The sequence below is a fragment of the Mucor mucedo genome (assembly GCF_025094135.1).
Source record: "Mucor mucedo strain NRRL 3635 chromosome Unknown EV154scaffold_91, whole genome shotgun sequence".
In the NCBI taxonomy this organism is placed as follows: Eukaryota; Fungi; Mucoromycota; class Mucoromycetes; order Mucorales; family Mucoraceae; genus Mucor; species Mucor mucedo.
The window spans coordinates 86,858-100,584 of NW_026252375.1; the positions used below are offsets into that span (position 1 = coordinate 86,858).

The 13,727-nt window shown below is 36.3% G+C and overlaps 7 protein-coding genes across 7 annotated transcripts; 4 read left to right on the forward strand and 3 right to left on the reverse strand.

Annotated features, from left to right (window-relative positions):
• Positions 1-344: 344 nt before the first annotated feature.
• On the forward strand, positions 345-555 carry EV154DRAFT_518729 (uncharacterized protein). The gene has a single exon (XM_051602658.1). The coding sequence runs from the start codon at positions 373-375 to the stop codon at positions 538-540; it is 168 nt and encodes a 55-aa protein (XP_051454523.1). The 5' UTR covers positions 345-372; the 3' UTR covers positions 541-555.
• Positions 556-1,157: 602 nt separating this feature from the next.
• On the reverse strand, positions 1,158-2,444 carry EV154DRAFT_426326 (uncharacterized protein; the record flags this gene model as incomplete). Its single annotated transcript, XM_051596300.1, has 1 exon — positions 1,158-2,444. A coding segment is annotated over one exon (1,287 nt), but the record flags the coding sequence as incomplete, so codon positions are not given.
• A 765-nt stretch (positions 2,445-3,209) lies between these two features.
• Positions 3,210-4,360, reverse strand: EV154DRAFT_518738 (ribosomal protein S5 domain 2-type protein). The gene is made up of 4 exons (XM_051602659.1): positions 4,191-4,360; positions 4,043-4,121; positions 3,848-3,956; positions 3,210-3,784 (listed from the first exon to the last, which is right to left on the reverse strand). Exons 1-4 carry the CDS (start codon positions 4,327-4,329, stop codon positions 3,338-3,340), a joined length of 774 nt encoding a protein of 257 aa, XP_051454525.1. The 5' UTR covers positions 4,330-4,360; the 3' UTR covers positions 3,210-3,337.
• Positions 4,361-4,435: 75 nt separating this feature from the next.
• Positions 4,436-7,466, forward strand: EV154DRAFT_518740 (Golgi transport complex subunit 5-domain-containing protein). Its single transcript, XM_051602660.1, has 9 exons — positions 4,436-4,542; positions 4,598-4,755; positions 4,833-4,945; positions 5,032-5,716; positions 5,780-6,159; positions 6,238-6,337; positions 6,409-6,576; positions 6,640-6,872; positions 6,933-7,466. Exons 1-9 carry the CDS (start codon positions 4,509-4,511, stop codon positions 7,438-7,440), a joined length of 2,379 nt encoding a protein of 792 aa, XP_051454526.1. The 5' UTR covers positions 4,436-4,508; the 3' UTR covers positions 7,441-7,466.
• Positions 7,467-8,344: 878 nt separating this feature from the next.
• Positions 8,345-8,533, forward strand: EV154DRAFT_392445 (DHHC palmitoyltransferase-domain-containing protein; the record flags this gene model as incomplete). Its single annotated transcript, XM_051595131.1, has 1 exon — positions 8,345-8,533. A coding segment is annotated over one exon (189 nt), but the record flags the coding sequence as incomplete, so codon positions are not given.
• Positions 8,534-8,660: 127 nt separating this feature from the next.
• On the forward strand, positions 8,661-10,440 carry EV154DRAFT_426354 (FAM72 protein-domain-containing protein; the record flags this gene model as incomplete). The annotated part of the gene is made up of 4 exons (XM_051596301.1): positions 8,661-8,834; positions 8,916-9,079; positions 9,989-10,306; positions 10,362-10,440. Coding segments are annotated over 4 exons (735 nt in total), but the record flags the coding sequence as incomplete, so codon positions are not given.
• Positions 10,441-11,493: 1,053 nt separating this feature from the next.
• Positions 11,494-12,788, reverse strand: EV154DRAFT_594600 (glycoside hydrolase superfamily; the record flags this gene model as incomplete). The annotated part of the gene is made up of 1 exon (XM_051606977.1): positions 11,494-12,788. The coding sequence occupies exon 1, from the start codon at positions 12,631-12,633 to the stop codon at positions 11,494-11,496; it is 1,140 nt and encodes a 379-aa protein (XP_051454529.1). The 5' UTR covers positions 12,634-12,788.
• Between the last annotated feature and the right edge of the window lie 939 nt (positions 12,789-13,727).

The following is a 13,727-nucleotide window of genomic DNA, read 5'->3' on the forward strand; positions in this document are numbered from 1 at the left end:
AATGTTATGAGAAAAAAAAATGTTATGAGAAAATGTTATGAGAAAATGTTATGAGAAAATGTTATGAGAAAAAAAAAATGTTATGAAAAAAAAAGTCACAACATATTATCTCATAACATTATCTCATAACATTTTCTCATAACATTTTCTCATAACATTTTTTCTCTATGAATTTAGATGTTAATGCTTTGCGTTGCAAAGATTGCAATGTTGACTTTAAGACTCATTCAGAGTTAAACAATCATAATTACCGCACTCATGTGGATAAAACAAAAGTCTTTATTGGTAATGGTAAGAACTGGACATTTAAATAAAACATGACATTTTTTTTTAAAGAACAAATAGACACCATTATGGAAGTTAGCAAGGTTGATGGCAAATTTAATTGTCCTGAATGCTCAAGCAAGCTCAGTACTCCTACCACATTTAGCGCCCATCTTAAAAAAAAGCATAACGGCCACTGCGAAGCCATTTCAAACAAAACAAAGCGACGAAGCCTCGAAGATAATAACAACGATAATTCTACAACCATATCATTGAAACATCGAAAGTTACGAAGCCTGAATCTAAATTTAGATGAAATTGATTCAAATTCTGGTTCATCTGGTCCTTTATTTTCAACATCAGCTCGATGTGATAATGACATGGGAGTATTACTTGCGTCAAATGCCTTAGATCTTCCACAAACTGATCAAGAAAAAATAATAATGTTAAGCAAGATTGGAAATTGGAAATCAATAGCAGTATCGTTAGAAAATGGGAAAAAGTATTACATGCTCGCCTCTCCAGACCTCATTGAAGATATACTTGCAGAACAACCAACTGGTGTGTGGACATTACCAGGTCAAAATACCACAAAGCCATCAGATTTGGCTTAATCAAGCTCAAGCTTCATTCCATTATTCACTGGACAACAAATGCATTTCAAGAATAGTTTATTAAGGTCATGAAGCTACCACATTTGGTGAAGTATATTTAGTATTCATTAACAGGGTTTTTATTTCCTTGAACTGATAATATAATATTTACAACTTGTTTTTACAATTCAATTTTTGTTCGTATCAATGCAAATCAAAGATATAAGATGAAATACATTAAAGAAACAACCCAATAAAATAATAGCGGTATACCGTAGTGATGATTTCTTATATAGGGTATTATTTACGCAGAAGTGTTGTAAAATTACTGTTCACCACTGCGTTGGCATTTTTAATAGATGTAGTCATCGAATCAGCTAAAATTGTGAGTAATTGGTTCAGTTTCATATTGTTGATGACTGCAAATGATTTCTCTTGTTGATCAATAAATTCACGGATGGTATATTTTATTGCTCCATTTTTCAATTTGCTACATAGATCATTTAGAACATCTAGTTTGATTTGGGCCAATATGCCATTGTTGATAACTGAAGTGGCGATTGTTTGAAACAGTTGAGATAGCAATTGAGATTGTGAGTCTGTTTGTTGGGAAGAATCATAGTCGCATAGGGTCCAAATCGTGTAAGGTCTGTAGGAAATATCATATGCAAATGTACTGGATGAACGACATAAAGTATATGTGGATAAACAATGAAATTTTGATCTGAGTTGTCTAAGTTGATAGAAGTAATTTCCTACATCAATACTGGTTGTTGAGTCATCCTTCGCTAACACTTTTCCTAATCTTAATGATTCCATATTGAGATAAATTTTTGTATCGTGTGTTGCAGTGAAATTACTGGTGGTTGGTCCTAGTTCCACAATATTCTTTGTTATTGAGTTTTTGTCTATGCGTATACTTGAGGTCACCAACAGATTACTGACCGTTGTGCCAATTTTTAGTTTGGTTGCTCCGTCTTCGTGAGTGGTAATAATATTAATCCATCCGTAATTTGGTTGTTTTTTGGGAAAAGAGGATGTATTCATTGCAGTTCCAATTCTGCGCTCATGGTGTGCATCAACGGTCTTCGATCTTCCATATGATTCTATGCAATTCAAGAGTAATGCTGATGTCTTATTCACTAGGATTGCCCCAGCAAAAATTTGCGAGGTGACATACCTAAGCTGAGGAAAGAAAGTCCAATCCTGGTTTATTAACTCTGTAACTTCCATTGTAAGCTCCACGTATTTTTGATCAAATAAGTGGTTATAGAGTGGACTTGTATTTATAATATGATCCAGAAGGCTGTCAACGCTTGAGGATGAAGAGTTTTGTATGACTGTTGTATCGGCTGCTGGAAGGGTCCAAGAACCAGAAGGTTGATCGGTTAGCACATCACTTATGCTGTCTGACGATTTTAGAAAATGATAAGTTTTACCACTTCCACCCACTATGGATATTGGTTCCAAATTTCCAATTCTTGCCAACATTATAGAATTCTCTTTTTCACGAGTTGACCCTAAAGATGTACCAGATGCCAACAATATAGCAGTGTTTTTATCAAGAGCTTTTGGAGATCGAGATGAATCAATTTCATCTAAATTTAGATTCAGGCTTTGTAACTTTCGATGTTTCAATGATATGGTTGTAGAATTATCGTTGTTATTATCTTCGAGGCTTCGTCGCTTTGTTTTGTTTGAAATGGCTTTGCAGTGGCCGTTATGCTTTTTTTAAGATGGGCGCTAAATGTGGTAGGAGTACTGAGCTTGCTTGAGCATTCAGGACAATTAAATTTGCCATCAACCTTGCTAACTTCCATAATGGTGTCTATTTGTTCTTTAAAAAAAAATGTCATGTTTTATTTAAATGTCCAGTTCTTACCATTACCAATAAAGACTTTTGTTTTATCCACATGAGTGCGGTAATTATGATTGTTTAACTCTGAATGAGTCTTAAAGTCAACATTGCAATCTTTGCAACGCAAAGCATTAACATCTAAATTCATAGAGAAAAAATGTTATGAGAAAAAAAAAATGTTATGAGATAATGTTATGAGATAATATGTTGTGACTTTTTTTTTCATAACATTTTTTTTTCTCATAACATTTTCTCATAACATTTTCTCATAACATTTTTTTTTCTCATAACATTTTTTTTTCCTCATAACATTTTTTTTTTCTTATAACATTTTTTTTTTCTCATAACATTATCTCTCATAACATTATCTCTCATAACATTATCTCATAATCCTGTAATTTTTAAAAGCGAACTCTTCTGACGTGAAAACGAACTTTGGGTGCCACCAAAGCGAATTTGGGTGATTTACAAAAAACGAACTTTGACCAATCAAGAAGCGAACTTTGGGCTGCGACAAAAGCGAATTTATGAAATTGGAAAACGAACTTTGGGGGTGGAGCCGCTGTACACCCAATATATATTCTCTACCAATTATTTATTAAAACAGGATTTTTTTTTTTGTTTATCCCAAAGATTCCAACAAAGAATTGGACATGACACTATAAATTTTAGAGCAGCCATCGACACACTGTTCAATGGCTTTTGATGTCACAGCCGTATCTGACTGACCCGCTTGCAAGATATGAGTCACCTCGTTTAAAGAAGGCATATACGATAACACCAACGAACCTTCCTTACCCTTCTCCTCCTTCTCGGTACCGTCCATCAAAATACGTCCATCTTCGGTAAACACCGTTGAACACGCAGTCACCTGGTCCAGCATCTCAATACCTGCATCCGCTAAAGCCACACTGGATGCAATAATAGCTGCTGCAAGACATCCACTCGTGCCATCATTCTCAAGCACATTTACATAAATATCCACAGCACTCTTGGGTAATAGCTCTAATCGCACAGCAGGTGAAAGTGCTTGAATTAACACTTGCGAAAATTCCTTTTCCTCTGCATCCTTTTTTTATAGGTGTTAATATCAACAACAAAGAGAACCCCTCCATATCAACGAACGCCTTACCCTCATGTGATTTCTTCTCTTGCTGCAGGAAAATGTAGAGAATTTAAAGTCGCAATTCAATGTGCCGTTACGTGAAAAAGCTGCCTTCTTTAATTGTCTTGGTCCATATCTACAAAAAAGAAAAATTTCAAAATCAACACACAGCTATTGTGATATTCATACTTTACAAAAAAAAAAAAAAAAAAAAAATCTTACACTGCACATGTCACCTTGGTATTTCCAACCTCGATATATGCTGATCCACTTGCCTGTGTGACAAGTCCTGTCTTTAAAACTAGATATAATTTAAAATAAAGGCATGTGTCAATGAGCTTTTGTTATCTCAAGAGAGATCTCCACTTACAAATAGGTCTGACATCTTCAACACCACGATCATCAAGTCTCTTATTCTCACTATTCAAGAGAGCTACTGTTTCTTTATCAGCATTTTTATAAATAGGTGCAACACTTGCTTCGGGTCCATTAACACGTTTACGATCCATGTTTTGTTTCTGTGACGGAATGAAAAAAAAAAGTGAAAAAAGTGAAGAAAAAAAAAAAATTTGTTTTTTTCCCCCGCTATTTTAGAATAATGTAGTGTGTTTAACCCTCTACACACACTCTCTCTCTTTTTGCTAAAGCCAATCTTTTGCCCTCCCCCCTTTTTTTTTGTATCTTTCTAATGTCAACCATACAAGACACAGACAAATATATAGGTTAAAAAAAAAACTGACACTTTTTAAGGTTTATGAAGCTAAAACAAGTCTCTAGATTACGACACTTTTCTAGCTGAAGACTTTGACCCGAATAAATATACCACTTCCATCATCACCGAAGCAGAAATTTCAAGTGATGCTATCGATGTTCATACCGAGTTATCCAAACTGGCTTTTAGCATTGATATTGTCAACAAACAAATTCAAGAGCAGGTAAAAAAAAAAAGACGAGAGAAAAGAAAAACGTTGACAGAGTATCATAAATACTCACATCTTTTTTTTTTATGTAGGTGGTTGCCAACTATGAAGCATTATTAAGCCAAGTGACAGGTATCAAGGAATTAGAGACTGTATTAAACACTGTACAGTTAAACATTCATGGATTAAACCAATCCTTACAAGCGTAAGAAACCTCCCCCATCCCTTTTATATATATATCTATATCTATCTATATACCATCTAAAAAACTCCTCATTTTCCATGAAAAAGTCTGGCACACAAAATTCGAGATCCATACAACCAACTCGTCATGTACGCCACTCAATTAGAAAATATGCAAATCACTTGTGAATTATTACGCAAACTCCATCGATTTATCCTTCTTAAACGTCGTCTCGAAATTCAATTATCCCAAAGTCATGATCGCGATATATCCACCGCTGCACTCACCCTTTACGAACTCGAATCCATCCTATCCGAATCAGATTTTGAAGGCATCGATATCGTCACTTGCGAATTAACCTTTATACAACGCTCAAGGGATCATGTACAGGAAGAAGCCCTCGTCCTTTTGCTTGAAGGAATCGAGTCTCAGAACCAGGCCAAGATGGCCGCTGGTTTACAAGTTTTTTACAATCTCAAACAAATGGGCAGTCGCGTGGCAGAGATCACCCAACAACGCTTAAACAACTTGATCGATGAAATCAAACGCGTCGTGGATATGCAGTCACTCCAAAAGGAACTAGCCAACACGGCCTCGTCCAATGTTCGAAGACTGAATGAGCCTCCCATCGGAAACAACCAAAAACAATGGGCTGCTGCTATTTGGACCCGTATGGAATCCTTAATGAAGAACATGAGTGATCACTGTATCAAGGTCTATAGTCTAGAAAAAGTACTCGAGCTCAAAAAAGATCCCTTGACCCATGTATCCTTTCTTGAAGAAGTAGCCAAGGTAAGAAAAAAAAGAAAATGGCTTTTCTTTCATCCTTAACAAAAAAAAACTGTGTATTTGTAGTCATTGGATGCGACGAGTCTTGTAAGTTATTTCTGGAGAGTCCTTTCAGCCAACTTTGAAAAGGAGCTAAAGGACGCGACTAAAATCTCGACTTTTCTTCAATCCACATTGGTAGGAGATTACCCTAAATTACTTAAACTTTTGCATGATTTCTTTGCTCGTGTCGCTATGCATAATGGTACCTCATTGTCCGACTATTCTCAAACTCCCGAATACGTCATTATGCTTCGAAGCTTTCAAACCTTTCAATCCAGCTTTCTTTCTAAATCTTTACAACGTATGTACGACGCTGTCAATTCCACTTTTCCAACTTATGGTGGTCTTGCAAGAACACCACCCGGTAGAAACAATGTTTCCAATATCACACGTATCATTGGCCAGTAAAGTATAATCACCTTCCCCCCCCCCCTTTTTTTTTTCAAGTTAGTCCTTGATAGACTCATCCCTCCCCATCATAGTGAATTGGAAACAGCCTCCTTTGAACCCAATTTATCTCTGGCCGTCGCAAAGAACACGGTGAAAACATTAAGCATGTTTTGTGTCAAGTGTGAAAATTTGGTAATTCTATTTTTTTAAAAAAGTTAAATTTACAACAATGCCCAAAAAAAAATTAATATATAAAATTATAGCTTCCTACAAATGAACAGCCCGTGTACTCGAATACATCAAGTACTGTCAATTATCTTAATATGAATATCGAAATTGCCAATATCTTGTATTATATGCATCAATCCATTTGGAAAATCTTGGAAGAATATCCTGAAAAAACCGTCGACATTGTCAAAAAAGGCGTGGATGTAAATATCAATCCTTTTTTTTTTATCTCTGTATACTAAACTTTTTGAATTCCTGTTTTGTAGGACTGTCATGCTCTCATGATGCGCATTGGTCAACACCTGGTAGAGTCCATCGAAAAGGACGTCACCTCTGTCCTCCTCAAAATTCACTCGGAAGACTTTTCGGGTAAAATCAGACGTAATTTCGACCCTGAAGACGATTCTAGCAGTTACATGAAAGAATTGGCTAAACATGTACGTTATTATCATACAACCATCCTTCAGAATCTTTCCTGTGGCGCTGAACCTAAAAGTTGGTAAGGGCTCTATTTCTTCCCACCATCATTTCTCATTTTAAACTAACACTTATAAAAAAGGGCTAAACAAATTAGTAAACATATATTACACGTCTTTATATTTCAAGCAAGTTTGGTACGTCCCTTGAGTGAAGCAGGCAAATTAAAATTGGCAGGTGATATGGCCGAACTCGAATTTACAATCAGTCAATTTATGAGCGAATACGGGGCTCGCATTGAAGAAGTAGGAGATGAATACAGAGCTTTAAGAGCCTTTAGACCGTTACTATTTCTGGATTCTGCACAATTAACCGCAGCTCATCATACGTCTGGTATATCCAATCTAATTCTCGTTCATCATCTCATTGTTCGCTCTCAACAACAACAAGGCAAATCTTTACAGTTGCCAAATACCGTATATGACCTATCCAGAGAGGAATACATGAAATGGATGGATTCTATCCGTAACCAACATGAATCTGTCCAATTAGCATTGGACGCCATTACAAAAGGAAGTAAATTAACCCAATTTCAACTTGAGGAAATTCCTGAATATAAATTAATCCTGCAAATTGCCTCAGAGGAATAAAGATAAATTATAGGAGACGTCAAGGGGAGGGGGGGGGAAAGGCGCGGGAGGAGAGCCAAAAAAATTAAAAAGTGCGGAGTAAGAAGTGTGTGTGTAACAAACACGTATTTATATTAGGGGTCAAATATAATAGATCATGCGTCAATAAAAATAGTTGTACGACTGTTATTAAAAAACCAATCGTAACCATGCACTTTTTTTTTTCACTCTTTCTGTTCGCATTTTTTTTTTTTTATCTTGTCATTGAACAAAGGGCTTTAAAAGTAAAAAAAGGGATTTAACTAGTATAAATGGGTTTATCCCGAATCTCCTAAAAAAAAAAAAAAATTTATAGAATCTTTCCTCGTGGTACCCCCCCAAAGTGATACAAAATATAAAGATAATTTTTTTTTTTAAAATAAGAGGGCACTTGGAGGCAACAAGACATTTTCTCTCTCTTTTGACTGTCCCCCCCTTTTTTTTTATTCTTTTCTCTCTCTCTCTCTCTCTCTCTCTTCATTTCGACCATTTCTTCTCTCTCTCTCTTTTATACAGTTTTATTAATTTCATTGCAACATGAGCATTGGTTGGCAAAGCATAAAAGGACCGTTGACAGTAACGTCAGTCACAATAGCCATCCTCTTTTTTGCTTACACATCCCAAGTATTTGTTATTTGGCCTTATCTTGGTTCAATCAACCTAAAAACTCTATTTATTCTCGTCCCGTTGAACTTTTTTGTAGTTATGATCTTAATAAACTATTTTCTTACTTGTAAAACAGGTCCAGGCTCCGTCCCTACTCGATGGGTAATTTTTTTTTTTAATTTTGTCTGTTCTCACACGCAATTTTTTTTTTTAATTTTAAATGATATAATAGATGCCAAGGCAACAAGCCTATATCGAAGTAAAGAAATCAACACATACACCTCGATTTTGTAAAACCTGCAATAATTACAAACCACCCAGAACCCACCATTGCTCCAGCTGTAATCAATGTATATTAAAAATGGATCATCATTGTCCGTGGGTCAATAATTGTGTGGGATTTGCAAATTATTGTCATTTCTTTCGATTCTTGGTCTATGTTGATTTGTGTACCATCTATCTATTTGTCCTCCTTTGCTGCAGGTTGGCTCAACTTGTAGGGGATATGCGCCATGTAAGTCCAAACACTGATTCTTTTTTTCCTTTTTATTCATTTTCCTCACCTTTTCTTATTTTAGCATAATATCAGACCATCCACATTGGAAGCCTGCTTTCTTTCCATCAACCTCATCTCTTCCTCTGTCATCATGGTAGCCGTCGGTATACTGACATCCTATCATGTCTACTGTATCACTACCAATACAACCACCATTGAAGGCTGGGAAAAAGGTCGATCGCTGACGATCAAAGGCATGGGAAAGATTCAAAATGTAAAAAAAAAAAAATAACAAAGTGAGCTATTATTTATAGATTTTCAACATTAACATATATATATATAAAAAAAAATGTAGGTCAAATGCCCCTATGATCAAGGGATCTACAAAAATCTTCAATCCGTGTTAGGTCAATGGCCCATATTTTGGTTTCTACCAGGCCCAATGTCTGGCACCGGACTCGATTTCCCGATCAGTACGAAATACATGAGTGACGGACTGGATGACGAGGAGAAGGAAGGGTCCTCATTAGAGAAATCACAGCAATTTTCATCCACCACCTCACTCAACCGAAGTGGATCACTGGAATCTCATTGGACATCCTGTACCACTGAATTAGCTCGTAGTCATACCATGGATAGTCGTTATGGACTGACTGTAGATATTACCCCATTACAACCACTCAAAACAAAACCGAGTAATAACACGATTAATAGTAGACGATCGGCACCTGCTACACCAGGCTCCATCTTGACATTTGCCTCCACTGCAACTACACTAGTAGATTTTCATCACAATTCACATAAATTACCCGCAAAGTTACCCAATAGTTATTCGGATTCTGATTATTCAATGACTTTTCGGTAGAAATATACCCCCCCACACACACCACCTTCATTCAACTGTACTCATATTATCCCGACATAACTCATACCTCAAAGGGAAATTTTCTTTCTCTCCCCGCACACACACACACACACACACGCACCTTTTTTACTTTCTTCTTTTTTTGCTTCCTACTATATATCTCTACTTACCTATTAATTCTCGCTCTTTCTCTCTCTTTTTTTTTTTTTTTTTTTTTTTTTTTTTTTGCCCTGTACTTTTTAATATATAAAAAACAAAACGCTGCATGAATGTTCTCCCCCACCGGGACATTTTCTTTTCGCGTTAAAAAAAAAATCCTAACACTCGGAACTAATAATATCATTAAGCTTCTCGTATCCCATCGTTCATCGTTATTATTTTTCCTTATTCCATTAAAGAGTACAAACAATAGAAAGGAAAATAATAAAGGACCCTTTTTTTTTGCTTTTATTTTTCTTTTTTCTTTTTTTCCTTTTCTCTCTCTTTCTCTCTCTCTCTCTTTTCTCTCTCTCTCTCTTTCTCTCATTCATGGAACCCGCTCGAGTCAGACTTCCTCGTGCTAGACAAACCGATGATAGTCGAAGATCGTCTGTTGCTCCTCCTCCTCCTCCTGCCAATGAGAGATCGTCGTCGTTCCAGAGATATACTTTTCCAAACATCACACCTCCTTCCGTTGTTCAGTCCCAAAGAAGATCCTCTCAGCAAAATCAACAACAACGACAATACCTCAATGATCATCCCGGTCTTGTCACCCCCGTCAAGCCTGTCTATAAACTTAATTGCAGACATTGCTCTACCACCGTTTGTGCTCGTGGTATGAAGGCCATATTACTGGCAGATACCACCATTGAACTCTACAGCACTGATACACCCTCTCAAAGGTACTATAGCATATACATAAGCCAGCATCTATTGAAACTAATAATAAATAAAAAGCATACATGTATTAGAAAAGGACTATTTAACACGCTCATGTCATTGTAGAATCCGAGACGTGGCATGTTTAGAATGGTAAGTAAAACCAAGGATAATAGAAAGGGGTTTTGTGATATTGACGTCAAAAATATAGTGGTAATGTCATTGGATATCATGTGGTGTCACCTTGTTCTCAATGTTTGGACGCATGTAACAATGGCCATTTCTGGATGTTCCATTCCAGTGCATGTCAACCAGCCGAACGACACGATAAAAATAAACAAATCATGCTCTGGAATAATTTACCTCGAGCTGAAATGGATATCGAGTTCATGATGGGAACTCGTATTCCATATGACCAATTATGCCGTTAAAACCCCCCTCCCCCCTCTACACCCATCTATATATCTTTTTTTTTTTTTTTTGCATATTTAAACCATATTTAACAGTTAATAATAATTTCTCATTTTCCCTCTCTCTCTCTCTCTCTTCCACCTATGATTTCCCTATATTTTACTTTAAACCGAAGCTCGGGAAGTTTTATCTCGATTGTTCATTAAAAAGAATGGATGGAGAGGACGTTAATTTTCCGTTTTTTCTTTTTGTTTTCGAATAAAAAAAAAAAACTTCTGAGTTTCTGTTTCATCTACGCTTTAACCCAGCACCCCGTTTCAGATCAGTCATAAATAAAAAATAAAAAAACTTTTTTTTTTCTATCATTGGGCAAACATGATTAGTAGAATTTCATACTATTTCCAGAATTCTCGCTTTTTTAAAATAAAAACGTCCTTTCAATCTAACTATGCCATCCATGCTCACCCCAAGCAGAAATGACTCACTCTTCAATGCTCCATCTCATAGTATTTCCTCTCACCATGGAGATATTATTTCACTTTTCCTCCAATGAAGCTTAACCAAAGATCACAACCAAAAAAAAAAAAAAAAAAAAAAATTAGCTCCCAGCGGTTTCTCAACAATAATTAAAAAAAAAAAAAAGGAACCGTGCACTTTTTTTTTTGGCCTGCGCATGAAAAAAAGCATGGTTGCACAGAGGCATTGCCAACCAAGGGGGGGGGGGGGCACGACCCAAAATTATATATAAATAAATAAAAAATAAAAGGACCAGCCTTTTATTTTTATTTTAGAAGTAATTTTATAAACGTTTGGCATGGGAATGAGAAGAAAATGTAACATTATTCACAATGCCTTCCTTTTGTAATTGCTGTAAAGACCATACATTAGAATTAATCTTGTTCTTGAGCGACCAAAATGTACCACCCGCTCCACTTTCTTTATAGACAGCCACCTGCGTATCCATCATTGTCTTTAACCACGGCTCCGTACTATTCACTCCTGACGCAAGCGACCACTCCCCAAAGAACACGGGTAAATGAAAAGACGCTGCCGCTGCTCTTGTATTATTAATGCCTCGAATGATTGCATTCTGATCCTTTTCCGGTGGGAAAGCATAGTAAGGATGGAGATCGATCACCGCATTGGCAGGTGCTGGTAAAAACCCTTTCCACGCATCCAGTCCTTGGAAACCATCATGAAACATCATTGGTACCTTGTATTTTGAGCTGGCAATAATCTTGTACGCCTTGAGATAATAATCCTTTAATACCTTGAGCTCACTACCATTGGCTCTAGGCTCATTAGCCGACTGAATCGATGCAATCCGATGCTTTAATTCAGGCTTTAAATCATTCATCCAATCCACCACCGCCTGTACCGTCTTCAACGACCGCTTAATATTATGACTTGAATAAAACCCAATCTTGGTGATATGTCCCGAATGCGCTTCTCCGTTTTGACTGCCCGGTAATCCATGTAAATCAATCACCGCATACATACCGTACTTGTGACAGTAACCGAGGATACGTTCAATTTGTGCCTTTTGTCCTGTCGTCACATACGGTTCCCCCGCATCTGTCTGAATAAAAGCCCAATACCCCACAGGGATACGCACATGATTAGCCTTGATCGCAGCCAATTGTTTGAAATCTTCCTCTGTTACCCAGCTGTTCCAATGCTCCTTTAACGCTTGTGTAGGGTTACTGGCATCCTTACAAAAGTTCCATTCGTCTTGTGCCTTGGGTGCATGTTTCTCAAAAATTGAAGCATCCATCCATCGTTCAAGTACTAACCAGTTACCAAGATTCACTCCCCATGCCTTGTGACTCCAATAATTGTATGCTGTACCCTCTCGATTCTCTACGGGTGAGGCTTCCGATTTACAAATGGCCGCTAATAATCCCACACTGGTTGTGATTAACGAGTGCAACGAAACCATCTTTTTTTTTTAATAAAAAAGAAACAAGGGGGGAGAGAAAAATGCGAGAGAGGGGATGGAATTCTTTTATACTTGTTGAATTCAAATGCAACTTAAAATTTGTAAAAAGCGCTCGATCCCATCATTCAAAGTCAGGGATGCAAACATACTTGTATACAGCTGCCTGCCCCTTGACATTTTCTACTATTTTTTTTAAAAAAAAAATCATCCTTATGAATCTAATACCTATCCAATCAGAAAAAAAGTTCTTTTGTATCGCCATCATTTTTTTTTTTTTTTTCAGTGTCACTCCACAAAAAAATAAAGGACTTTTATATTCAATCTATTCAGTTGCGTTTCCCTATCATACTCTTATTGTTGTGTGTAAGCATTGAATTTACACGGAGTTAAACAGGGACAGGGGGCAAGCCATACTGTTGTAACCTATCCCACTCATTCCTTTCATTGTCCAATCTTTTTTTTTTTCTTGGCAGACTGCGTAAAATGTTCGTACCCCTCGTTGCCATCACTTAAATGTGTTGTAAATAGAGATTATTTAATTACCTGAAGGCTTATATTATTTCTCTACCACCTTTATTATAATATAACTTGTCATATCAACGCTGTCTGAGAAAACAGTAAAAAAAAAAAAAGTTTCTTCACTATCCACACCTGAAAAGGGCTGCAAAACCATTCCATAGCATCCACTTTTTTCTCCATATTCACTAAAATCATAGTACTTAATGTAATTTACAATGAAATAAAGACAAGCTTATCGAGTCTCCTTGTTTCTAACTTGGAACCCTCAAAGAGCACTCAGTTTGCAATAGATTGGTGCTATAAGATATAATAAAACTGTGGTCCGACGTATGCGAAAAAAAAAAAAAAAAAAAAAAAAAAAAAAAAAAAAAAAAAAAAAATGGACGTCCTCAAATAAGATCTATTGTAACAACACGGCACGTCCAATCGAAGTACGGTTTACTTGCACTCACCATATTTAATATCTTGCAATATATTAAAAACAAGCGCGAATATTAATAGTAAATTAAGGTGAAAGAATACTCATCTTTTTACAAAAATAAATAATATATAAAAAAAAAAGTACGAGTGAGTTT